The 26,760-nt window shown below is 39.5% G+C and overlaps 1 protein-coding gene across 6 annotated transcripts; it reads right to left on the bottom strand.

Annotated features, from left to right (window-relative positions):
* ESD (esterase D) lies at positions 1-26,519 on the bottom strand. 6 transcript variants are annotated; one of them, XM_072760567.1, is made up of 11 exons: positions 26,403-26,495; positions 23,120-23,285; positions 22,139-22,191; positions 19,469-19,582; positions 18,539-18,627; positions 14,361-14,459; positions 12,760-12,884; positions 11,542-11,661; positions 9,997-10,095; positions 7,489-7,656; positions 1-1,084 (listed from the first exon to the last, which is right to left on the bottom strand). In XM_072760567.1, exons 4-11 carry the CDS (start codon positions 19,534-19,536, stop codon positions 1,004-1,006), a joined length of 849 nt encoding a protein of 282 aa, XP_072616668.1. In that variant the 5' UTR covers positions 19,537-19,582; positions 22,139-22,191; positions 23,120-23,285; positions 26,403-26,495; the 3' UTR covers positions 1-1,003. The 6 variants fall into 6 exon arrangements, with proteins under 6 accessions (XP_072616668.1, XP_025873001.1, XP_025873002.1 ...); XM_026017216.2 differs by lacking the exon at positions 23,120-23,285 and having other exon boundaries at positions 26,403-26,519; XM_026017217.2 differs by lacking the exon at positions 23,120-23,285 and having other exon boundaries at positions 25,680-26,411.
* Positions 26,520-26,760: the final 241 nt, after the last annotated feature.

Below are 26,760 nucleotides of genomic sequence, written 5' to 3'. Positions count from 1 at the left end.
TTTATCGTGTTTCAAAAATTTATTTGTTCTTTTTTTTTTTAAGATTTTATTTATTCATTCATGAGAGACACACAGAGAGAGGCAGAGGCACAGGCAGAGGGAGATGCAGGATCCCTGTGGGGAGCGGATGCGGGACTCGATCCCAGGACCCCAGGATCACGACCTGAGCCAAAGGCAGGTGCTAAACCGCCAAGCCACCCAGGCGTCCCTATTCGTTAAGTTCTTAGAGGAATACAATTTGTTATTTACAAAGAGACTGATTACAAAATTTCTGGATGTAACTGAAAGAAAATACTGCGTTTAGAGTAACAGATGAAAAAACTTTCCTTATATAGCTATTTTCAGATTGAATCTTATTAGTTAATTCTTGTCTCTTGGGACATTCCAGAAATCCATGTCCACAAATCTGTTTGGCTTAATAGATAAGAAAAGAAGTATCATTGGGTTGGGTTTAGGAAGTCTGGCTTCTAATCTTAGCTGTCCCACAAATAACTGTAATGATGGGGAATTTACTTAAATATGGAAGTTGGCTCAGAAAGGTCAGCAAAAAATAATTATTAAATGCGTACTAGAAGCCAAGTAGCTGCTAGACACTAGAGCTTTAACACTGAACATAAGGAACACAGTCCATGCTTTCACAGACTTTAAAGTCTGGCAAACTGAAGGGTTTTGGCTACGATACCTCTCAAACCCATTCCCAAGTTAGCATTCTATGATTTAAATGCGATTGTATTTATATATTCTGTGGCCCGAGGTTAATTAATACAATAATGATTTCCAAATAGCCTAGAAAAAGCTGTAAAGTATTTAATATTTCCATATAACAGGGATAAAACAACTTTTAAATCATAAGCAGGTTTTACATACTTACTCAGAAAGGGATTTAACTACAGAATGATACATTTTTAGCACTATGAAATCCAATGTCTTGAAATCATCTTTCCCTGCAATTCTGTTTATTATAATTTTATAATCTCGAACAAATTTTCTTAACTGAAGTTTTTCACGCATTCAGATATTTTGCATGATGTCTGATGTGATCAGTAATAAAGGTTGCAATGAAGTAGTAGCTATGATCATAACCCTAGAAGACAAAAGAGAGAAATGGTAAGATATTTACTGGTCAGAAACACCAGTACTAAGGACATTATATGTCTCTCTCGTCACTTAATTTTCATGTAAATCCTGAAATTATTACAGTAGGAGGAAGGTTTCGAATCAAAATCAAGCTTATTGTACTTGTACTTCAACACTTTTCACTGAACATTAAAAGAACAGCAAAAGTATGAAGAAAAAGAAATATTCTCCGAAGCCTAGGTTTTGGATGCCGCATAATATGCAAAGAAAGGAAATAAAACATGAACTAAATGTACAGGATAAACAGGTGGTCACGTCAACAAGGAATAAGAATCAGAACTTAAGGAAGTCAGGAACATGGGCAAGAAGTTTCAACTCACAGAAGAAATACATCAATGTGGGTAAGATGGGAAACGTTAAAATACAAAATGAGCACACAAAGACAACACAGAGAAAGAGCACAGAACCACCCAACTGGCCAGACACTGGGAAGTCAGCCAGCCATCCGAAGTCTAGGCAGGAATCCACCTCCTGCACAAAAGAAGCGCATCACGTCTCTATTGAGGAGAGGGGCGTAATTCATTAAACCGTGACATCCCTTAGCAGTAAACCATCCTGGGTGACGTCAGTCAACTATTTTGAAAACTATCCTCAAACAGAGAAAATGTAGTATGCCAAGCAGCTGAGATGAAACAGATCTCAGCTAGCTGGTTCATTAAAACCACTGACGCTGCTAAATGGAGAGAAGATGCTTCCCTGGGGCGTCCTCTGACTACAAGACATGAAGAGGCTTTCAAAGGAAAAGGAAAAAAAATTAAGTGGGAAGAACCTGAGGGAGCTAAACACAATGAAAACCCAAGGTGGCATAAGCTGAAAGGAGGGAAAAGTCAAAGCAAGATCTTAAAGTTTTTAGCTTTATCTAGTGAATGGTCTCTGATGGGAGAAAATGGGATTTTCCTAAACACTTAAGAAGCAAAAATAGCCCTAATAAAAATATCAACTGGGTTTCAAGGAACGAGGCAAATCCCTACGGTTTTGATGAAATCGGTAAATGCTCTTAACCTCTTACTCCCACAGGTATGCAGTGGTATACGTCTTGGGAACGGAAGTTAAATAAAGAGTTCCAGGTTCAAGTCATCACAGTAACTTAAAAGCACAGTCTGGTTTCCTGTGGCCAAATCACAGAAACGAACCTGACGAGAATGTTGCCAGAATTAAGGCTGAGCTTTGGAATTAGTGGTTTCCCATTTCTCGATTAGACCTGTCCCAGTCAGCAAGTTCAATCTAGAGCTGAAGGACTGGGGGGTCCCTGGGTGGCTCAGCGGTTCAGCGCCACCTTCGGCCCAGGACGTAGAGTCCCGGGATCAAGTCCCACTTCAGGCTCCCTGCATGGAGCCTGCTTCTCCCTCTGCCTGTGTCTCCGCCTCTCTCTCTCTGTCTCTGATGAATAAATAAATAAAATCTTTAAAAAAAAATAAATAAGGCTGAAGGACTGAATTACTTAAACAAAAGCATGTGGGACCCCTGCAATTCCTCAGTCATTAGGAGGTGAAACAGGCCCACGACTTCCAACCCACAGACCCTAGGAAACACAGTACCGAGCAGCACCTGCCAGTTTTTGCAGATGGAAAGAGGTCTCTGACTGAAGACAGGTACGGACGCTGGGACACGGATGCCCTGACACCTGTGCAGCAAAACCTCCGCTGTGACCCGAGTCTGCCGTTTTCCTAGGCAGTTTCACGGAGGTTGGATGCCGTGCACAGTTTCAGGCGCACAGGCACAAAGGGCTGTTAGTGTTACTTATTCATTATTATTATTTCAGTAGAGAAGACCAAGAGTAAGACAAAGTCACAGTTTCCAGCTCTCGGGAGTGCACCACGAGGTTATGGTATATTTTACCTAAAACACAAAGCCAAAGTCCCTAATGTCCATAGTGATATTTAACAGAAGATCCACCTTTACAAGAAGATAGAAAATGGCCTATCACGACACAGTGAGAAGGATTTTTTTTTTTTTTTTTTTTAACAAGGGAACGAGAAAGCAAGCCAGAGAGAGCCAGGGTACATGAGCAGGGGGAGGGGCAGAGGGAGAAGGAGAGAGAATCTCAAGCAGGCTCCTCGCTGAGCACAGCCCCTTGCGAGGCTCGATGTCTCATCTGGAGATCAGGACTTCAGCCAAAATCAAAAGTCAGACACCCAACTGACCAAAGCCACCCAGGCGCCCCGAGAAAGATTTTTTTAAATGTCAACTTCAGGGCAGGAGAACACATGTGAACTCCTGCCATTCTGGTAGACAGAAGATGCTTATATAAGTTGAGCTAACGGTGTCATTCTTGACTGGTTTCCCCTTCTATTTATTGATATTATTAAATGGGCGTGGGTCCTTCCATTAAATTCTTTTGAGTTAGTTTGCTGTGTTAAGCAGCTCATGCAATTCCATATATTCAGTGACACTTGAAAGAGCCTTGGTTTTCTCTTCTATCTACTTCCAGTTTAAATGGCAAAATCATCAGTCAGTAGCAAACTCTCTTAAAGAGTATAAAAATAAACAAACACATTCTTTCATTCCTCCCTCAGCTCTCAAAAAAGCAGCAGTGCTCCAGCAGCTATGATGAACACTTACTCAAACAGGCAGTGTTTCCCCACACATTTTCCAGACCCAATTAGAAAAGCTCCGCTAGGAATCCCTGGGTCAGTTAGTTTCTTCAGAATACAGAGAAGACTGCTGAAAGGTGAAGTTTCCTTATTTAATAAGCAGCTCCTGGAGTCTGCGTGCTGGGTAGTGGTGCTGAGCCGGAGGACACGGGGGCACAGGAGATGCCTGCACTTCTGGAATTTTGTGCCACGTCCTTCCTGTTCTCTACCAGGCAGTGCAGAGGCCAAAACAGTCTGTGAGTCTTCAAAACAGGCCTGAGACTTGAGGACGTGGGGGAGCCTTGCTCTCTTGGGTTTCCATTAGGTCCCCAAAATCTTTTGCTCACCACATAAGTTCAGTAACTGGAAGGAAGACACTGGAGGCTACACTCCCAGGACTCTGCTCCAAGTGCTTTTTCAATTTAGATCCACGGAAGCCAAAACAGAGTATGAGAAATTCTATGAGGGGACAAATATCCCCAGGCGCCACACTTGCCTCTCAACTGTTCTCCGACTGTAGACCATAAAACTGGATTGTGAGCATTTAATACCAAAAAGAGGGAAAAAAAGAAAGTTGGGTAAATCGTATACATGACCGTAATTTTTCATCGTCCTCCTTCATTCACATACTTCTAGACTGCCCCTATTTTCTGCGGCCTACTTAATGCTTCACTGCTCAATTTATTTCATAAGAAATACAGTCCTCTTGTACTAATACTGAACTGATAAAGCAGATACGACTCTCAGACCTGAGGTAACCTGAAGGCAGTGGAAATTGGCCCAAAAACCCGAAGGCAGCCTCTCCGGAGCCATGCCCGGTCATGTCTACTCAGTTGCTCATTCAATCACAGCAAGCCTAGACATCGTCTTCGGATGGTGTGGTTTGCTCTTACCCTGCCCTTGCTGGAAAGAGAGTGAACGAAAAATTGTGCCTGAACTAAAGATTATGGCTGGTAATTTCAATACTTTCTCACCCTTTTTTAGAACTGAATGTTTTGTCTTAACTCCTCATTAAATACACCCAACTGTGTTTTTTAGTTGCTTAGGATATAAAGCATTTCAGAAATAAATAAGTTGATTTATTTTTTCCCCTCCAAGAATTTCAGCAGTGTTTTAACTACTAGCTGTTTTTATAACAAACTCCAGAGATTTTTTCAGTCTTTGTTGGCAGGCTGAAACTTTGTTGTTGGTAGTAACAACAGAATTTCCTGGCACAGCCTTGGCCGGGGGGGGGGAAGGCATCCAACACCGCTAGTGCCAAGAAATGATTCGGTAAGAAACATGGTTTATTACGTTACTTCTAGCTACAGTTAATATAGTTGAACACACTACTTTATAATTAAACTGGCATTTGGATTCTCAAAGTTCATTATTGATTGAAAATACATAATTCTAGTAAGTGCTTAAATTAACCTAAGGAAATCCTATTAAAGAAGGACACTCAGAGAAAATAAGGCACATCTAATATATTGGTATTTGACATATTTTTCCCACATGGTACATATACACATAAACATGTATGTACACATATATACATGTAAATAATATATACGTTATTTACCCGATAAAAATATTAGGGAAATTTTTAAAAAAGGTGGAGACTGTTAAGATCTATTGCGTGAATGAAACAGCAGGTTATGCATAAATTCTCCTGGCGTTAGCTAAGCTCCATCCCCTTGCTCCTCAGGAGCCCTGCTGCACCCTGCCTGGGATGGTCAGAGGACAGGAAGGTAAGTGTTTCCATTCAAATGACCTTGCCGACTCTACTGGAAACTAGTCCTATGAACTTTACATACATAATACTTTTCTAAGCCTGTAAAACAGATGGACAGGAGCCATATATGAAAATCCACAGCAAACATTACACTGAGTGGGGAGATACAAAAGTTCTTCCTCTACGATCAGGAACAAGACAAGGTGCCCACTGTTGAAACTTCCTGTTCCACACAGTACTGGAAATCCTAGCCAGAGCAATTACACAAGAAAAAGACATAGAAGGCATACAATTCGGAAAAACAGAGATAAAATGACCTCTGTTCGTAGATATGATCTTGTACGTAGAAAACCCTAAAGATTCCAAAGTAATAAAATACAAAAGCAACACCCCAAAATCAGCTGCATTTCTATCTAAAAGGAAATTATGAAAACAACTATATGATTCCACTTATACGAGACACTGAGAGAAGTCAGATATATAGAGAAAGTGGAATGATGGATGCCAAAGGTTGGAGGGAGGGAGGAAGGAGGAATTCAGGGTTTATGGGTATAAAGTTTCAGTTTTACAAAATAAGAGTTATGAAGATGGACGGTGGGAACGGCAGAACAACATCATGAACATACTTAATAGCACAGATGTGTTTGTTTAGTTAAGATGGAGGGGCACCTGGGTGGCTCAGGTAAGCGGCCAACTCTGATTTCTGCTCAGGGTCCTGGGATGGACCCTGTTGGGCTCTGTGCTCAGAGGGGAGTCTGAGGATCCTCTCTGCCCCTCTCCCTTTGGCCCTTCCCGCGCTCATGCTCTCGCTTCATCTGTCCTTCTCTCAAGTAAATAAAGATTTACTTTAAAAAAAAAAAAAAGGGTTAGATGGTAAATTTTATATATGGTATTTTTACACAATAAAAAAAATATGAAAAACCTTAAAAACAAAAACCCCAGATGGACAGGATAGGAATGGTCACTCATTTGACTACATAAGGATAAAATGAGCTAATGTTGTGAAAAGCTTTTGTAAACTGAAATGTACACGTTATACACTGATCTACATTTACTTGGACATTTATCATCATTATTATACATTTTAGATCAACGTGCCTGACATATTACCCTGGAATGTGAATAAAAATGTTTTAAAAAATCACAATCATTTGTAATTTACATGTTCACTTTTCATCCTGAAATATTTTGTTTAAATTACATACCAAAGCTTATGAATAAGCAATTAAAAAAAAAAAAGCCGAATTTCTTGTTTTGTTTTGTTTTCCCAAATTTCTTTAATTATAACTATATTAGCACTGAGCTAGGTGAGTAGGGGACAGTTAAGTCTTTTAGTCAAGGAATACCTGCAAATCAACTGAAATTGAGTAATTATTCTTAAATTAAAAAAAATACCACAAAGCACAATGGCTAGATTAGCAGCTAACTCAAAAAGTATCAAGTGCCTACGTTTGTGTGAGACAAACAGTTCACAGCTTCTGAGGCTAAGATGTACACATAAAGTGAAGAGTGATTACGGTGGGAGGTTATACTTGTTATTTACGTGAAAACAGCTGTATGTGCAAAGACAGACACAGCAGAAATGCAGCAGATTAAGCACTATTCAAGCATGAAGCTTCTTGTTATTCAGTGGTTCTGCAGCGACACAGAAAATTACAAATACTTCTCACTTCTGAAAGCTTTCTTCTTTCTATGGAATTTGATCTTAGACATCATTAACTTAGTAAGAAGGCTTTCACTTTAAGTGTCTTGTTATAATTTAAAAAAAAAAACCTTACTAGAGGTAGCTTTTCAAATTCTGAAATATAAGGTATTATGGAATCTTGTCTTTTTTTTTTTTTAAAGACTATTTAGAGAGCAAGGGAGCGAGCAGGGAGAGGGAGCATCTCAAGCAGACTCCGAGCTAAGCACGAGCCAGACTCAGGGCTCCATCCCATGACCCTGAGATCACCACCTGGGCTGAAATCCAGAGTCGAATGCTTAACCGAATGAGCCACCCAGGCGCCCCTGGAATTTTGCTTTTTTACAGTTACTTAGAACAAGCAGAGGTTTCCGAGTACTTGCCTCTTGTAATCTAAAAACAACAGGGACTTTCTTTTCTGTACAGGCAGCTATGAAGTTATCAGGTAGTAACTGTCCGTCTGAAAGGAACTGGTCATCTTTCCCTTGATCAATTAGTATGTCCAGCTGTGAACCTGGGTAGGACTTCACAAGATGGGTAGCATCATAAGCCTAGAAAAAGACAAATATTGACAAATAAATTTGAAAGTGCCCAGAAAGATGTTCTTCAAAATAGACCACAGCAGAACCAAATAGAAATTTAACGTCATTTAAGCTCTAAGGACGATTAAAACAGAAAAATGCTTTTTTTACATTGTCTTGTCTGGCTTTTACTTGTAAGGGCTTCAGAGATCGATGTCCCACTTATAGCTGCTTCTCTACTTCCCAGCAGTCCTGGGCCAGTGGTGAGAATTCTGTATCTTAGAATTCTTCACAGTTTGGACCCTTTTCTTTTAAACCTCTGAGCTTCTTAATTACCTCTCAACTCCAAAAAACAAAAACAAAATGGTATTTTTTCTTTATAAATTCCTCCAGAAACTTTCTTTCTTACCTTTTTCTTTTTCTAGATATTATTTATTTCAAATAAATAGTCTATTTTGTTGTCTCTTCTTTTTGGCTCTAATTCTGGACTTAAATACATTTAGCCTTTTCTTTTATTCAGCACCAATGTCTGCTATCCCCCTAGGAGCTTTGGGGAAGATTTAATTTAAATAATCTGAATCATATAGACAACTCCTCCAATTTATTATCTAAGGAGCTGCCACCAGTTACAAGTTTGTACTTTATCATCCACCTTTAAGTATTCTTATTTTTATATATTCACTAGTCACAACTTCTATGTGCAATCAAGACAAAACCCTGTTTTTTAAGACTTGCTTTAATTTTATGAGAGAGTGGAAGGAGATCTATAAAGTCCAACTAGTTCAAAGTTCTGTGATTCCATAATTCTGCGTGGCTTCCTTATTCTGAAATTAAGTAACAGTCTAAAACAACATACTTAAGATGGTAAAATCTACGGTCACCGAGAGAAAAATTACATAATTAGATTCCTTTATAGATTACCTGTGCCTCTGCCTCTCCCTTCCTTTTTTTTTTTTCTCTCCCTTCCTTTCTATCAACCAGTTTGTCTTCTTCTTTCTTTTTTAAGATATATTTATTATTTGAGGTAGAGAGAGAGAGAGCAAACAGAGAGAGAGAATTCCAAGCAAAACTCCCAGCTGAGTGGGAAGCTGGACTCAGGGCTCGATCCCACCACCCATGAGACCATGACCTGAGCTGAAATCACAAGTTGGACGCTTAACTGACTGAGCCACCCAGGTGCCCCACCAGCTGGTCTTTTACCCAACACTTCTATCAGAACCTAAGCCCCATATGGATATGAAACATTATCACCTTTGTGCCCTAAGATCTTGAACTCCACACAGGCTCTGCACAGGGGCAAGGACTCCAGACACCAAAGTACATGCATTGTCAGCTCTCAAAGCACCTAAAAGTCATCACTTTCTGCATTCTTCCAATATAATAAAAATATAAGCCTCAACAAAACAGAATTCTAATCCAGTAACTAAAGGATTAACCCTCCACAGTTTGTTAGAATTTCAATAACCAATCTTAAATAAAATTGGGATCCATGTGTGAATGACCCTGAACACACGACAGTAAGACAAAAAAGTTTTTTTCTTCCCCCACTCAAGTATTTTCTACTTGTTAACATGCACATGATGATGAATGCATCTGCAAAATATTTAAACTCTTGATGTTTGCAAATAGCCTATTTCTGCACAAAAATCAAACAAGTCTCAAAACAAAGAGCCACTTTTTAGTTTTCATTTAGAAGCATCTGCTCCCATGCTTGAAAAAGCAATCTTGATATTCGAATGTTTACATAAATGTACATTACATAATAACTATTTTTTAAAGACTTTCAGGTCTGGAATTTATTTATTTATTTTTTTTATTTATTCATAGAGACACAGAGAGAGAGAGGCAGAGACACAGGCAGAGAGAGAAGCAGGCTCCATGCAGGCAGCCCAACATGGGATTTCCCGGGTTTCCAGGATCACGCCCTAGGCTGCAGGCAGAGCTGAAGCGCTGCACCACCGGAGCTGCCCAGGTCTGGAATTTAAAATCCAAATCTGAGAGATGCTGGATTTTGAAATAGATACGTGGAATAATTAAAAGGCCAAGAGTCATGCTTCCTATCGTACAGCTGAGCACCTGGTTAATAAGAGGCAAATGTAAATTTAGTAATAAAATGTTGCATTTTTGGGGAATGTTAATTTAGAAATAAACATGTAAATTAATCATTAGCAGAAAAAAAAATACAGTCTCAGAACATCCGCCACAATTCAATACAATTAGAAAAGAGGGCTTTTTTGTTGTCGATATTGTTATACATAGATTCTTCTGTTAATTATTTTAGCTCCAGATCCTTCAGTTAGGAATATATCTGTGATGTGTAGCTTTTTCACAAATCTGAATGAGCATGAAGACAGCCATCCCAGTACCTACCTTCCATTTACTTTGATCTGTTCCCAAATATCCACCAAAGGCTTTTTTGCCCCAGGAACAGAGCACTGGGTTGCAAATTGGAGCAAATGCTGACACAGACTTCAGAAACAAAGGAAATTTTAAAACAAGTTATATTTTGCTAAATCAAACATGAACAAATGATTTGCAACTTACTTAAAATCTCAGAAGTTTATCTGCAACTTGCTTATAAACTCTGACTTGCCATGAAAACACCTGTGAACAACTTTCCTAGGCTCTATTATGCGCTGAGATTGCAGGCCTCTCCAGGATACATCTTTTGTGTATTCTATTAAGAGAGCTAATTAACCATAGGTGCCAACATACTGTAACGCAATACATTAAATATGGCACAAATACAAGTTTATATTCAGTTTCTACGCATTTTTTTCCATTTAAAATTAATGAGGAGAAATACATAACAGTTCATACCCATTTTTGTGAACAACGTTATTAAATATGAGACCCATGATTTCTCTTAAAGAGGGCCAAGAAAGACTGAGCAATGCCCTTAAATATTTGTGTTCTATGCAGTATTGTTTTTCACTAGATAAGTGGCAGAGATGGAATCATTCAATTTCAGAGCGCTTATCAAAGTATGTTTATCAACGTCTACTAAATTTTTTAAAGGAAAAAATTAAATTTGATTTTTTCCCTCAAACTAATAAACTAATTGCCTTATATACAAAACAATGGAAAATAAGACCTTATTTTAAAAACCTACTATCAAGCCATGAATTAGTTCAACTTTATAATAAAGCCTACTAAAAAGAAAAATATTTGGTGCCACAATGCAAAACTGCTATAAGAAATATTTTTCATCTCAGTGGCACACTTGAAATGACTAAGTTCTCTCTAAGGGAAGGAAATGGATCAAATAAACCTTGAGGTATCTGACAGCTCTGTGATATTAAAGGCAGAGGCAATCCTGAGATTATCACTGCTTCAGCATTTCTTTCTCAACATGTGGACATTTTACATATGGTGGTTATTCCACCTTGGCTCATTTCAACAAAAAAGGAAAGCTATACAGTTTCAAATAAATGAATGGAAAGACAGAGTGTTATTTTGCAGCTAAGCTGCAATCCAATTTTCACCAGAGGCGATGAGAAGAGAAAATTCTTAGACTTTTACAAATTATGAATACCTTATTCTACCTCAGAAAATCAAAGTCAACTTAACAAATGTATTCCTGGTAAAAATATAAGTAAATGATACACACTGCCACAGTAACAAGCTTTAGGGGGAAAAATGCCAAGAAAACTAAGTTTGAATTGAAGCAATAAAAATTGCTTTATCATACTTCTAGCAGACCAACTGTGATAGAATTCCTATACTTCTGATTCTGGAGCATAAAATTGTGTGGTCAAATTTAATATTCTTCCCCTACAGCTTCTTGAAACTCCCAACACTAGAAAAGTTTGGTCCCAGTACTATCTTAACAATATCCTGATTTAACTCATTCAAAGTTTCTAACAGATTTTATCCAAGAGAAATATTTGTCACTGAAAGCTTCGGTAATCTTACTTTGTACTTTCCAGGATTCTTTAAAGCGCAAATCAGAGCTCCATGGCCTCCCATGGAATGGCCAAAAATAGACATCCTTTGGGGGTCCACTGGAAAATTGGCATTTACAAGTTGGGGAAGCTAGAGAGAATTTAATAGTGTGACAAAAGATATGAAAGAAACAAGTTTATAGACTTTTTCAAAGTCATATAAAATGCTTACACAATTATCACTTTCAAATCAGTCTTACAATACTATGAACTAATAAAGATAAAAAATATCTCAGGTAGACAAGGATTATTAATGTACTGCTGGTAAAAACATGGTACATCCTTCTCAGAAAGCAAATTAAAGATGATGCAGGACGAGCCTGTAAAATGTCTAAACTTTTGTCTAGTAATTTCATTTCTTGGCATCTATTCTAGGGAAATGTCCTTAGGGGGAAAAATTATACATCAAGACAATCAATGCAGTAAAATTTATTGTGGTAAGAAACATACTTAAATATGTAAACATCCTACATTAGGAAAAAGTAAATTATGGTATATCACGGAATATTATGCAATTGTTAAGGCTATCTTACAAAGAGTATTAGAAAAATATTTATTTTATACAATTAAAAAAAACAAGATAGTAAATTTTACAACTGTATGAAAACTGGTCATACAAAAAAAAAACCTCTGGAACGTACCAAAAAATGTTATTATTTGGGGTATGGAATAAGGAGTGATTAATATTATTGTGTCTCAGTTTTGTGTGTGTGTGTGTGTGTCTCAGTTTTTATGATGTACATATTAATAATTAAAATCATACAAAATTTAGAAAAATGTATAAACTGAACATAAATATTATTAATACAAGCAATGGTTACCCTCACTTATCCTTTTTGGTAAGTAAGCCTTGGTTGGTTAATCATTATGTCTGAATAAACCAGCTGCCAGAGAAATGAAAAGGTTTTTCATATGTTGTTTTCTTTATATAATCTGGGTAGTGTACACAGACATCAAAATAATTATTACCTTCTTTAAAATTGTACTTAATGCTAATTTAAATTGTGGTAAATAAGACTATCATACAACTAAACTTTGAAATGTTCACTAAGATAATCAATAAACATGTACCACGTAGATTCAGCAATACCATACCCTGGTTTAAAAGTCTCAGGACTAGAAGGACTTTGGGTCCCAAATCAAACTCTTGGCAGTCATCAATTCATAAGTACAACGTAAATGAAATTACCTCCTCAGTTACGTAAGAGTACATTCTGTAGTTAGTTTTCCAAGGATCTTCAGTGGCATCCACATAAAATCCAGCACCAGTGCCAAAGTCCCAGCTATCATCTTCTCCTTTAATATTGCAGCCACCTATCAAGGAGAAATCCCGTGGCTTCGTCGACTCCATAGTAAGGACTCATGGTAGGTAGCACCCTTTTAAATGAATCTCAAAGTTCATTTGCATTTGAGTTGTTCACCAAATATTGCAGTTCTCTGCCTTTTGGGGAGCATACTTTCTGGCCCTCTTGCCCTCGAATAGGGCCATGTGACTAGTTCTAGGAAATGAGGTAACAGAGGGAATGCCCTTCCAGGCTGGAGAATTCACTGCTAACGAGAGGCACATTGAGGCACATTGGCTTTTTTTGTGGAAGAAGTACCCTCCTGTGTATTCTGAATATATGCTTCTTCACTGTTTACCTATCAAAGGACTTACATCTTCTCTCTGTTCTCCCAAAACGTGTTGAGATTCCTCCCCTGAGGAACCTCCTCTATCACTAACACTTTTTTTCTCTTAGAAGGGAAGGGAGACATGCTTGTGCTCATATCACTATCGTGCACTGAAAACGTCTCCTTATGTATTTTGGAATCACTCCATCATGTTTCTTCTATTTATTCATCCCCCAATGGGATTTTCTTACAATCTTTTAAAATTTATTAGGTAGGTTTTGTATTATATGCTTGCAGGTGGTTAAAAGGCCAACCACTGAGATGGTTGATAGAATTACTGTTAATAGGTAGAGTAATTTCAGGGAAATGACCACTTCATGATATTCATCCAGGAACATGGCATTTTTCCATTTATGAAAGTCTTCATTTATGATCGTTAGCAAATTTTACATTCCTTTTAAAAAATAAGTCTTCATATTTTAAAAGTTTATCTCTAGGCATTTAGTATTGTTGATATTGCTCAGAATTAAATTTTTTATTACGTTTCTAGTGAGACATGTCTTGCTCTGGTGTATTATTATGTCCTGTGAAAAGAAATATACTACTTCCCAAGACCAGCCATTCATCTTCCACATAATTTTAGCCGCCATTTAATAAATCCCATTTCCTGACACTTTTAGGGTCACAAAATGAGTTTTAACTTACTGATGGACTGAGTTCACAAATATTGGATAGTTGCATTTCTCTAATATAAGCATTTTAGTTATATTAAAATCAATACATATTAAACTATGATGGATAAAGAGATGAGAAAAGACATAATTTTCATGTGACAAGATAGTTTACCTATGGAATAGAAAAATTTTTGTGCATTTTGGCACTAGCGCCAATATGATATACATTAAAGTTGCTCAGTCTGTTCTGAAGTGTCTTATTCTACAACCTGGAAATAACAAAATAGTCCCCTCTAATAAGAGTGATGTCATGAGTAAAATTCAGTGAGAAAAAATATATAGCACAGTACTTTAGAGTTATGATATCATCTGAAAGATTAAGAGATAACAGCAAAAATATAAGATAAATAAAAAATAAAACAATATTATATTATACCACTTATCTCATAACTTAGTCTGAAAGATTTATATTCTTACAAAGGATCTCCAGAATGAGAACACTTACGAGGGCTGGTATCCGGAGCAATGACGACAAGGCCATGTTCTGAGGCAGCTTGATGAAAACCAGACTTTGATATAAAATTTTGTTCTGTACAAGTCAAACCTGAGGATCAGAAATAGTGTTACCTCATGCTACCCTGTCGGTGGTTTGTAAGATTTAATCCTTTTATAATGTAAGAAAACAAGCTCACTTGGTATTATTAAAAAAAATTTTTTTGGGGGAATAATCCTAAAGAAGACAATAAAGTTCCCTTTCTCATAAAATTTACAATAGTATTAATCTAAGAACCATCTTAGGCTAAACGCTCCCACAGCTGTCCTTTCAAAGTCACTCACTAAAGTATCAATTATTGAAATCCTTGAGAATCTGGAATTTTCCAAACCGTAGATTGGCAATATGGTATAGAAATCAAATGTTTTATCAACCCCAGTGGGGTGTTGTCAAACATGCTAATTAAACATGTTACTATTCCTGCATCAAAACATAAATATTCACATTCAGTCATAATACTTTAAATAACTTGATTTTTTAAAAATACGACTGGCCCTCGGCAACAAAATCGAGCCTGACCATCTTTGTATTCCTTGCCGATTTAAGGTAGAAATGGTCACCATATACCTTCCTTAAATTTTAGCCCCTGTTTTTCCAACTATTTAGGCCATTTTTCCTAGCTATAGGCTTTTGTATGATAGATGACTGAATTCTATTATAGGAGAAGGTGCAAGAATAAACTGGCAAGAGATGGCTGAGCTAAGTATCACCTAACCCAAAACCCCCTTTCCAGTGGCCAATGCTAAATATCCTACTACACCTGATAATTAGCAACATCAAAACGGACTCATATACAGGATGCAGTATGAACTTTATAGTTTCTATTTATCCCCTAACAGCCAGCAGGGACTTATTTGAAATGGCTGTTAATGAAGATTAAATTAGTAAATGATTACAAGATACAAAGTTACAAGAATCACTGCATAAAGTGTTACAGGAGTTCATACAAGGATCACTGGATAAACTGGTAGGACAAACATGCTTTCACTAGGCATTGCCGGAGGACAAAGTCCTTGTTTGTCTACTATGTTCCGTACCAGTACATCCTCCAGAGGTACGGGAGCCACAACTACCCCAAATACTGCTAAAAGGTTAACAGTCTTGGCAACCTTAATGTAAATGTGTTCAGAGGCAAGGTTAAGAGTGTAAAAAGAACGGGTTTTGGACTTCAGACGGAATCTCATTCTCAAGATGTCACTCAGCCACTTACTGGCTCACCAAAATCAGGCAAGTAACTTGAATATTCTCAGCCTCAGTTCTTTCATTTGAAAAATGGGGATAATATTGCTTACGATTATCTCATAACGTGGCTGTGAGGATTCAAGGTGATAACATGTAAAAAGCCTTGAATTGTGTCTCAGACACAGTGTGTACAGTTTCTTTACACTTGGGAAATGTAAATGTTTAGAGACCAGAGAAAAATTTGTTTTCTTTCTAGTTAGGACACTAATTCCTTTATTAAGGTATTAGGATATAAACTGTAGACTCATAGAAATGAAGATAATTCTATTAGCAGAATTACTCTCAAGAATATAAAGAAGGTTACTAATAATATACACTTGTTGAACTATACTTATTTTATATGAAGAGTTTTGGGGTTTTTTTTGGTTAACAGCTTTATTTATTTACTTAAAGATTTTTTATTTATTTGAGACAGAATGAGAGGGAGAGGGAGGTGGAGAAAGAGTCTGAAGGAGACTCTACACTGAGCACAGAGCCCAATACAGGGCTCGATCCCACAGTCGTGAGATCATGACCTGAGCTGAAACTGAGTTGGCTGCTTCACCGACTGAACCTCCCAGGTGCTCTGGGTAACAGCTTTACTGAGCTACAATTCAGACGCCATACAATTCAGCCACCTAAAGTGTACAGCTCAGTGACTGTTGGTATATTTACAATTACGGAATACCACCACTCTCTACTTTTAGAATATTTCTAGGGGATCCCTGGGTGGCGCAGCGGTTTAGCGCCTGCCTTTGGCCCAGGGCGCAATCCTGGAAACCCGGGATCGAATCCCACGTCGGGCTCCCGGTGCATGGAGCCTGCTTCGCCCTCTGCCTGTGTCTCTGCTTCTCTCTCTCTCTCTCTGTGTGACTATCACAAAAAAAAAAAAAAAAAAAAAAAAAAAAAATTTCTACCATCCCCAAAAGAAAACCCCTACCCATTAGCAGTCACTTCCTATTTTCTCCTAATCCCTGCCTCCTCAGCCCCAGGTAATCATTTTCTGTCTTTATGAATTTGTTTAGTCTGGACATTTCACATACATGGAATTTAACAATACGTAGTCTCTTGTAAACATCTTCTTTCACTTCGCACGGTTTCAACGTTCATCCATGTTGTATGTCGCACATCTATGGGGACTTCAATACTTTTGTTGTTAAGCAATACTCCACTATACTACACTTTACTTATTTCATTAGTTGATGGACCTTTGGTTTGTTTCTACTTTTTTGCTATTATAAATAATATATGTAATATATAGATATCTGTGTGCAAGCTTTTATATGGGCCCATATATTCTCGAGTATACGGCTAATGAAGGGCTATTCCGCTGGTCGCCTTGACTTGGGAGACACACAAATGACTTCATCAGGACCATCTTTTAGAATTTCAGTTTGGATGTTTTACTTTCAGTTAATTTAGTAATTTCAGAAATATGATAACTGATGTATATTTGCCATTATTTTCCTTCAATTTACTGAGAAATAAATACACTGAAATTCTTTTGCCATTATTTCTCCAGTGTATAGTCAGACAATTTTAATTCTTTAAAGAAAATCAAGCCTTCATTTCCAAGGTCTATCTGTTCTTCAGCCTCTCACTAAGAAAACTATCCTATCATATGATGTACACAAACACAAATTCTATTTTTTAATTCTTCTAAAGCTCAGATGGTATGTCTTGATAGATTCTAATTTTGGTTAGGAATTTATGGCCTTATTATTATAGTACCGCTTACACAATACCCTGGGTACCTCCGATCTATGTTATAGTTCTTATAGCCAAGAGAGAGGACTCCAGCAGCTGTCCTCAGAAACAAAATGCAAAAACAATAGGGGAAAGACTAAATATAGCGCTGGGTTATGAGTCAGAAAACTTGTTGACTCTGTTATATGATCTTGGTCAATATGTAACTTCTCTGGGCCTATGAAAGAGTTAACTATTCTGCAGATTACATGATTTCTAAGGTCATCTTCAGCTATACAATACTATGCTCCTAAAACAAGCATGCAACTTTGTTCTTGCTGCTTTTGGCAATACCCAACGCTCTTCTAGCAAAATCAGTTTGTTTTTTTCAATCACAAAAATGGGTTGTTGAGTTACAATCATATAGGCACTTCATTTTTACCTTTTATTTTAAAAAATCTTTACCTTTTAAAATGAAAAGTCTCATTTTCATTTTAAAGGACTAGTATTTGGGGCTTATCCTCAGTAAAACATTTATCTATAAGAGGGAATTTATTAAAAGAAAAGTTATAAACAATTTTAAAATGACAAAAATAGCACTCTATGACATAATTTGGTTTCTATCAAGTCTCTCCTTATGTTTGCTTCTAAAGATAAAATACCAACAACAGCTTGTGAAAGAATTAGCACACAGCTTCAAACTACTGGTAGCAAAACCTTACTCTCTCATAATCCATTCGATAGTCTTTAATATTCACCACTGATTAAACAGCTCTAATATTCCTTTGTGATTTTCCAGACTATTGCCAGAGAGGATTGATGGGAGTCCAACTAAAACATTTTAGAGAAGACTCTAAGGAGTTACTTGTCTGTAGTTTCTAATTAGTGTATTGTGGGTTACCTAATATCGTTCTATTTGAGTGGTAAAATCTCTACAAATTTCAGAGATTCTTAGGTAGGTACAAATTAAGTAACTTTTCTAAGCTCTTGCCATTGAGTCCAGAATTGTACATTCTCTGTTAAATTACTTGTTTTAACTTTAAAAGAAGTGAAACAAATGTAACTCATTAGGTCTGAAGTCATTCTCAGGATAAAGTCAGAGTAGAAAGAGGCTCCTAAAGTCTTTTATAAAATGGCTCAGCAAGCGCACTGTTAAGATAAAAGAGTAAGATAAGGCAGTTAAAAAGAAACTCTTTTCTAAAACGCAAATGAATGACACTTACCAGACAGCCAATATAGTGCGGGGCATTTTTCAGTTTCTGCCTTTGGTGGTAAGTAGATAGCAAATTTCATTTTGCAGTTCAGTTCAACACTGTAATTTTAACAGCCACAACAACAACAACAAAAATCAATGCCTCTCATTGGTTAAGACAGAAACATAAAAATAAGTGATTTAATGTCCAAAAGAAGTGACTCCAAGGAAAATACCTTGGCCCTTAAAGAAATGATGGGGCCAATTTAGCATACTGATCTATTAACCAAGCTGAGTCTTTGCTATGCATGGCATAGAAGTCATGGGGAGGGGGCGGGAATAAATTAAAAGAATAAATGTAGGGGCAGCCCCGGTGGCTCAGCGGTTTAGCACCGCCTTCAGCCCAGGGCCTGATCCTGGAGACCCGGGATCGAGTCCCACATGGGGCTCTCTGCATGGGGCCTGCTTCTCCCTCTGCCTGTGTCTCTGCACGTCTCTCGCCTCTATCTCTCATGAATAAATAAATAAAACCTTAAAAAAAAATAATCCCAAACTGTCTTCTGGATTGGAAAATGTTTTTTTTTAAAAAAAAAAAAAAAACAAAAAAAAGAATAAAATGTAATACCCTCAATGTAGCACTAATATTACTAAAAGAGAAATTGCTTTTGTTTCTAGAGATGCATAAAATAACATCAGCTTTTATAAAAAATGAATTTTAAAGATCTTAAGTTACATGTTTGTTCATGGGCACCGAAATGTACCACATTTTAATTTGTTCTCTGTCTCTAATATCTTATTATAATCACTAATATCACAAATAAGGAAATTTTTATAAAAGCCACAGGTATTTTCCCATGTAAATGGTAATTTGTGCAACAATGATCTCTCGTGGGCTGATTAAAGGAACCAAATAGATAGAAGCAGAATGAGAGGTACCTAAAACTGTATTCTTGGTAGTTACCTGTCATGCTCAAAAACTTTCTGCAATCCTCCAAAGCACTTGTTGCTGGAAATCTGCTTCAACGCCATTCTTCCCGTTAGTAAAGATCAACATTAATTTTCAGAACACTTGTTCCTGAAAAATTTAAACAAAACTGTTTTCAGATAAATTATCAAACAATTGTTTTCCACCTAGCATAGTTTTTCACACACTACTTTTCTCTGATAAAGAACATTAAGAAACGGACTCAGTTTCAGGTACACACTTGTTACGCACTTTAGGAAACTTAGTACTTCGGTACGTCAGGACTAATTTACCCAGTTGGTTAATAAGCTTTTTTTTGTTGTTTTCTTTTTGTGGACTGCCCCAAATTCTTTTCAGAAAGAAGGAGAATATAAGCAAGCTACTAATTAACTACCTTAGCTTAGAAGATAAAAAATTATTAATAGTTTACCTGTCAATTATCACAAAGGAATCAAAGAAGTGGTCTTACAGATTATGGTTCATTTTAAAATGGGAGGAAAATGATGTCACAATAACGATTTTGATAACAATAAGCGGTAACATTTATTGAGCACTTACAGCATGATCGCCACTTTGTTATATGCTCACTCAGACCAAATTCCTCCCTCCTCCTAGGGGTTTGTCTGAGAAAGTGATGCACAACTTTTAGATCAACAGTTCTCCTTTTAAAACAAACCAACAAGTAAAACATAAGGGAATTGACCGTGCAGCTTATCGATGGGAGATTTTGAAGTCTGGTAATTCTTTTCTCGCAGACAAATCTTTTAAATAATAATTTAAAACTTAAATGTTAATGTAATAATCTTAAAACTTAAATGTTAAAATGCCACGTTATTAATTTTTAATACTACAAAAAAAAAGTCAGTAAACCGTCCTTACTAGAAGTGCCTGTTTAGCAAGGAGGAACCAGACTGCTTCTGATGTGTGTCTCTAATGGAAGACTTCCCTTCTCCACCTTATTTTATTTTATGTTCCACCTTATTTTAAGTCAGTTAGCTGTACGTGCTAAATAAAAAATCCTCAGATTCTTGGAACAGGTACTACTGCTCTAGTGGTCTTCTCAGTGAAAATGTTCCACATGATTTCTACTGACATTCTCAGGTCTACAGTACGCTGATCAGAGTTGGAGCTTTAGGGTTGCTCTTAAAAAAAAAAAAAAAAAAAAAAAATATATATATATATATATATATATATATATATATATATATATATATATATAAAACAATAATCTTTAAAAAGCTAATCCTGGAAATGTCTTTGCAAAATTCTAAATAAGATTAGTTTCAATCCTACCTTTTAGTAATTTCCTCAGTAAATCCAAATACTTATCTTTGCATTGGAAAGCTGGGATGTGAACAGGGATCCTGACATCAGAGCCCACCTATTCTTTGCTATTGTGCTCTCCTGCTTCTTTGGAGGATCTTTACATACTCTTTTTCAGAAGCTGAGATTGACTAAATTTGTAGGATCAGGGCTCAAAATTACAGAGAAATTACCTTCTACTCACAGGTTTATGTATTTAATCTGTAAGAGACCAATTCTTAACAAACTGCTCACAAATGTTATTAATTATTTGATTATTGGGCAGCCCAGGTGGCTCAGCGGTTTAGCACTGCCTTTGGCCCAGGGCGTGATCCTGGAGACCCAAGATCGAGTCCCACGTTGGGCTCCCTGCATGGAGCCTGCTTCTCCCTCTGCTTATGTCTCTGCCTCTCTCTCTGTGTGTCTCTCATGAATAAATGAATAAAATCTTAAAAAAAAAATTATTAACTTCAGCTATTCTTGTTCATGATATGAGCTTAATAATATACTAACACAGACGTATAATTTTAGCATATATACATGAGACCAAGGCATACAATCTTTTTGAATTATAAGGATGTCCTTCCTATTTTCTTAAATTTAGTAAGGGTTTCGTTTGCTTTCCAAAACCATGTTATACTGAGCATATATCTAGTACATAAAAGATAACTAATAATTATTTGTTGAACTAAGGAATAATTCTTTTATTAACTTTTGACTGCCAAGTATGTGAAAGTTTTAAAAATCAGCTTGTCCTTCATCTTTTTTTTCCTATACTTTAAAAGTAAAAGACAACTAGTCTTATTTCTTTTGCTTATTTAATATTCTTTACTTAAAATTCAAAATCAGTACTTCCCATTTGGTCAGAGAAAATTCAGTTAAAATGCTTTGTTTTCACTTGATAGAATGAACTAAAACAAAAGCTTTTGAAATTTTTTCCCTCTAACCACCCATTCTAGAAATTACCTTCAATCACAAATCAAGAGAAAATTTACCCTCAATAAAAAGTATGACACAAGCCGTGAACTAAATACACTGTGATATATGAACTATTCAACTAGGTGACTTCATTGTTCATGAAAATTTTTCTATGTGAAAAATAACATTTTAAACTAAGTTATTAGCTTTCTCATCCAACTTTCAAAGTAACACAGAAGAACTAAAACTTGGGGATCCTTGGGTGGCTCAGCGGTTTGGCGCCTGCCTTTGGCCCAGGGCACGATCCTGGAGTCCTGGGATCGAGTCCCATGTCGGGCTCCCAGCATGAAGCCTGTTTCTCCCTCTGCCTGTGTCTCTGCCTCTGTCTATCATGAATAAATAAAATCTTAAAAAAACATATAAATAAATAAAACTTAAGTTTATTACCTGACCGATTGCTACTTGCTTTTTTGCCTGCACTAAAGGATGGACAGGTGATCCTGGAAAAAAACAAAAAAACAAATGGTTTGTAAACAGGAGGTTTATACTTTTCACAACAGAGGTTATATAGACATATAGACATGTGCAGGGCACCACACATTCTGAGCTGACATTTTCTCTCTCAAGGCAGAGGACTCTCTACCCTGGGTATGACAGCGTGGGAACAGACCCCATCGCCTCGGCCCTAATCTAATGGCCTTCAGACCTATTTTGCCACAAGGCAGGATGTTCAAAATCTTCTGCTAAACTTAAGATTTCTTTCTTTTTTTTTTTTATTATTTATTTATGATAGTCATACAGAGAGAGATAGAGAGAGGCAGAGACACAGGCAGAGGGAGAAGCAGGCTCCATGCACCGGGAGCCTGACGTGGGATTCGATCCCGGGTCTCCAGGATCGCGCCCTGGGCCAAAGGCAGGCGCCAAACCGCTGCGCCACCCAGGGATCCCCAAGACTTAAGATTTCTATGAAGAAAGTTGTGGGTTTGGTTTTTGTTTTTTCCTTTTTAATCAAGTAGATAAGAACGTTTTAAAGTGTAATTTGCTCGCCTGAGATATAATCAACCGCTGAGAGTAAAGAAACCAGGAGCCTGGGCAAGAAGGGAAGAGAAAGCTACAGAGCCGACACCTGTCCGGCACGGAGGTGTAGATGGAACGTGTCACACAGGGACAAGGAGGGAAGGGAAGAGGACTTCAGGGCTGCGGGGCTGACAGGCCAGAAAGGATGAACTGCTCAGAAACATGACCGGGCTTGTGAAGGAGGCCGAAGGGACTGCGACACAGTGAGAAGTAAACAGAAGCGTACGCAGTACGTGGAGGCTCATCGTTTTCACTTGTCTGCCGACGTCTTATTTAGGTTCTCGGACATATTTTGTGGGAGAAATGGAAGGAAAGGGTGGCATAGACTGAGCAAAAAAACCCAAAACAAACCTGTCTCCCAAGAAAAGCTCCAAACAAAAACAGACAACGATTTCAGGATGCCAGCAGGTGCAGGGGGTGTTACAAACGCTTCCACAACAAAGTCAATGATATGAACCTCATCTTCAGAGAGGGAAGTGGTTTTCTCAAAGGTCCGGCCAGGCCAGTCAGGGAAAAACTATCAAAGAGAAATCTTTATTCACCAAACACCTGTTCCCCCAAAAGGTCAATTTGCCAAATCTCTTATTTATTTTCTTTCTTTATTCAGGCTAACTGCCATGCTCCTCCAGAAATGAGTGTTCTTTAGGTTTACCCATTCTTTTCTTCTTTGGAGGAGTCTCAACGTCTCTACGTCTTCCTGAGTTTCTGTTCCCATTCGTTCAGACTCCTCGGACTTTGATCCACTGCCTCACCCTCAGTGTGTCCTGCTCCACTGGCTCTTAGGACCTACACAGGCCTCCCCAGCATCGCGGGATAATGGCACTGCGGACGTCAGGTCTCTGTTCAAATCCTCTCTTCAGAGAAAACTCCGGGTCTGGGTTCTTCCACTCCTTCCTTCTCTCATCTCCCTTTCCTTTTATCTTCGCAGGCACTCTTTCCCTTTACTCCCAATCCTTATGTTTCTATCACATTTTCTAGGTTAAAGAATCTAAATCTGAATCTCTAGGCCCAATCATTCTCCTGTATTAGTGCCAGAATTTAAATGTCCCGTTGGACCCTTCTACCAAGATATGCCACCAGCTAGTAAAACTAACCACAACTAAAAGTAAGTGTTAGTTAGGGGCAGCCCAGGTGGCCCAGCGGTTTAGCGCCGCCTTCGGCCCAGGGTGTGTGTGATCCTGGTGACCCCGGATGGAGTCCCACGTCGGGCTCCCTGCATGGAGCCTGCTTCTCCCTCTGCCTGTGTCTCTGCCTCTCTCTCTCTCTCTCTCTACGTCTCATGAATAAATAAAATCTTTAGAAAAAAATAAATAAAAGTAAGTGTTGGGGCACCTGGGTGGCTCAGTGAGGTGAATGCCCTGACTCTTGATCTCTGCTCAGGTCATGACTCAGGGTTTTGAGATTGAGCCCCACATGGAGCTCTGCACTGGGCATGAAGCCTGCTTAGGAGTCTCTCGCTCCCTCTGCCCTTCCCCCACTCTCCCCATTCCCTAAATAAATAAATAAATAAATAAATAATCAATTTAAAATTAAGTGTCGGGGATCCCGGGGTGGCTCAGCAGTTTAGCGCCGCCTTCAGCCCAGGGTGTGATCCTGGAGACCCGGGATCGAGTCCCATGTTGGGCTCCCTGCATGGAGCCTGCTTCTCCCTCTGCCTGTGTCTCTGCCTCTGTCTCTCTTTGTGTCTCATGAATAAATAACATCTTTAAAAAATAAAATAAATTAAATTAAATTGTCTATCTCTCACCCTCAAACCATTTTTTCCTTCCTTTTCCTGTCTCTCTTTTCATTCATTCCTGTCTTGCCTAATCTATGTGTGAAATGTCTTAAAGTTACCACCCTGCTTTAAATTTCCACTACCACCATCCTAATTATACACAAGAAATTAAAACTTAGGCTCCTACTTTGTCTTCTTGTATGTCCCACTAAAATCAATCCTGCACGGGAGCCTAGGGCTTTAATACAGGGGACTTACCACTTCACGGATACCTAGACACGTTCCATGGTCAGGCCTGACATGCCTCCAGGCAACTGTTAGTCATTTTGATTTTTTTTATTTGATTTTTAAAAACTGTGATAAAACATATGACATAGAATTTACCGTCCTAACCATTTTTAAAGTGTATGATTTAGCGGTGTTAAGTATACTGCCAATTCTAGAAACTTGGTCAGCTTGCCCACGTAACTAGCAGAGAAGAAATCTTGGCCATCTCCACGGGGCGGCTACAAGCATGGAGGGAATCCCGCTGGCCTAGTGAATGAAAACCCCTAAGTCACTGAAAGGAGAAGTAATGCAACTAATTATCATTTTTTAAAAAGATTTTATTTATTTATTCATGATAGACAGAGAGAGAGAGGCAGAGACACAGGCAGAGGGAGAAGCAGGCTCCATGCTGGGAGCCCGAGGTGGGACTCGATCCCAGGACTCCAGGATCACGCCCTGGGGCAAAGACAGGCGCTAAACCGCTGAGCCACCCAGGGATCCCCATCTTTTTTTTTTTTTTCCAAATCTGATGCCATTAAAACTTCATGAAATTGAAACGATGAAGAGCTGACAAAGACATAAAGGTGAATAAAACTCCATATACTGGGCAGCCCGGGGGGCTCAGCGGTTTAGCGCCACCTTCAGCCCAGGGCGTGATCCTGGAGATCCGGGATCGAGTCCCGCGTCGGGCTCCCTGCGTGGAGCCTGCTCCTCCCTCGGCCTCTCATGAATAAATAAATAAAATCTTTAAAAAAAAACAAAAAACCCTCCATATATACTTTGGTCGCATTTTAACCGTGGATAAGCCATAGTCTCTTTCCCATCATAAAAATCCACCTGGCTGGCCCATATACATTTTTAAACCACCACGGGGGGGGTGGGGGGGGGGGCGGTGCGGGACACCGAGCATCCACGAATCCCAAACACCTTAGCTTGGCTCCCAAAATTGTCCTCAATGGTCCCAGGTTGTTTTTCGGGCCGAAGGTCGTATCATGTCCAGTCTGTCAGCCCCGACTACGCAGAACCGTGGCACGGCCGGGGGCGGGGGGGTCCCCACGGGGCGGCCTTGCCAACGCCGAGGTGTGGCAGGTTCAGAGCTGGTTCTGGGGCCACACCCCCCGGCTTCACCCCGTGCTGCTCCTAGGACTCGCTTCCCCGTCCATAACACGGGATGCCGTCCGCTCCAGCCCACAGGGCCGCCCCCGACATGAGCCGCCTCAATCCGCCACTGACTGTCACCCGCGGGCCACGGCGCGCACCAACCGACGCTGCTGCTTCCTATTCCAGGGACCTCGGGGCCCCCGGGTGGGCGCGGGCGCCGACTCCCGGGTGACGTCATCCGGGAGCGACCCCCAGGCGCGCCGGCCCAGGCGGCGGCGGTGGCGGCGGCGGCTTTGCGGTCTAGGTCTCAGCGCACCGGGGCGCGGCGGCGACCGGCCCGGACGGCGGGGGGAGGAGCTACGCCAAGTGCGAAGAGCCAAGGAAATGCTGCGGCTCGGAGGCCGCAGGGGCAGTCCTATGGGGAAGTTCCGGTAAGGACAGGGCTCCCGGCCGAGGCGCCCCGGCCTCCCCTGCTGGACTCGCCGCGTGCCCCGGCGCAGCCGCGGACACACCGAGGACAGTCAGGACCCTCCCCACACGCGGCCTTACCTCGGGATCGGCGGCGGCGGCGGCGGGAACCGGAGCTGCAGCTGGAGCGGAAAGGCGGGGCCGCGTTATGGCAGCTGGCGCCGACCCCGCCCCCGCAGACCCCTCCCACGTCAGGACACGCCCACTTCCGGGCAGTACTTCCGGAGTCCCTTGGGGGGACCCTTGGCACCGCCCAGCCTCGGCCCCGCCCCCGCAGAGCCCGCCCACTTCGGGGCACGCCCACTTCCGGGCAGTACTTCCGGAATCCCTTAGGGGGGACCCTTGGCACCGCTCAGCCTCGGCCCCGCCCCCGAAGAGCCCGCCCACTTCCGGGTCGTAGTTCGTGGGTCCCTTCGGCTCCTCGGCACCAGGGGTCCAG

The sequence above is a fragment of the Vulpes vulpes genome, chromosome 6, assembly GCF_048418805.1.
Source record: "Vulpes vulpes isolate BD-2025 chromosome 6, VulVul3, whole genome shotgun sequence".
NCBI lineage: Eukaryota > Metazoa > Chordata > Mammalia > Carnivora > Canidae > Vulpes > Vulpes vulpes.
Note: the sequence above shows the minus strand (reverse complement) of the source record. Positions and strands in the feature narration are given on the sequence as shown.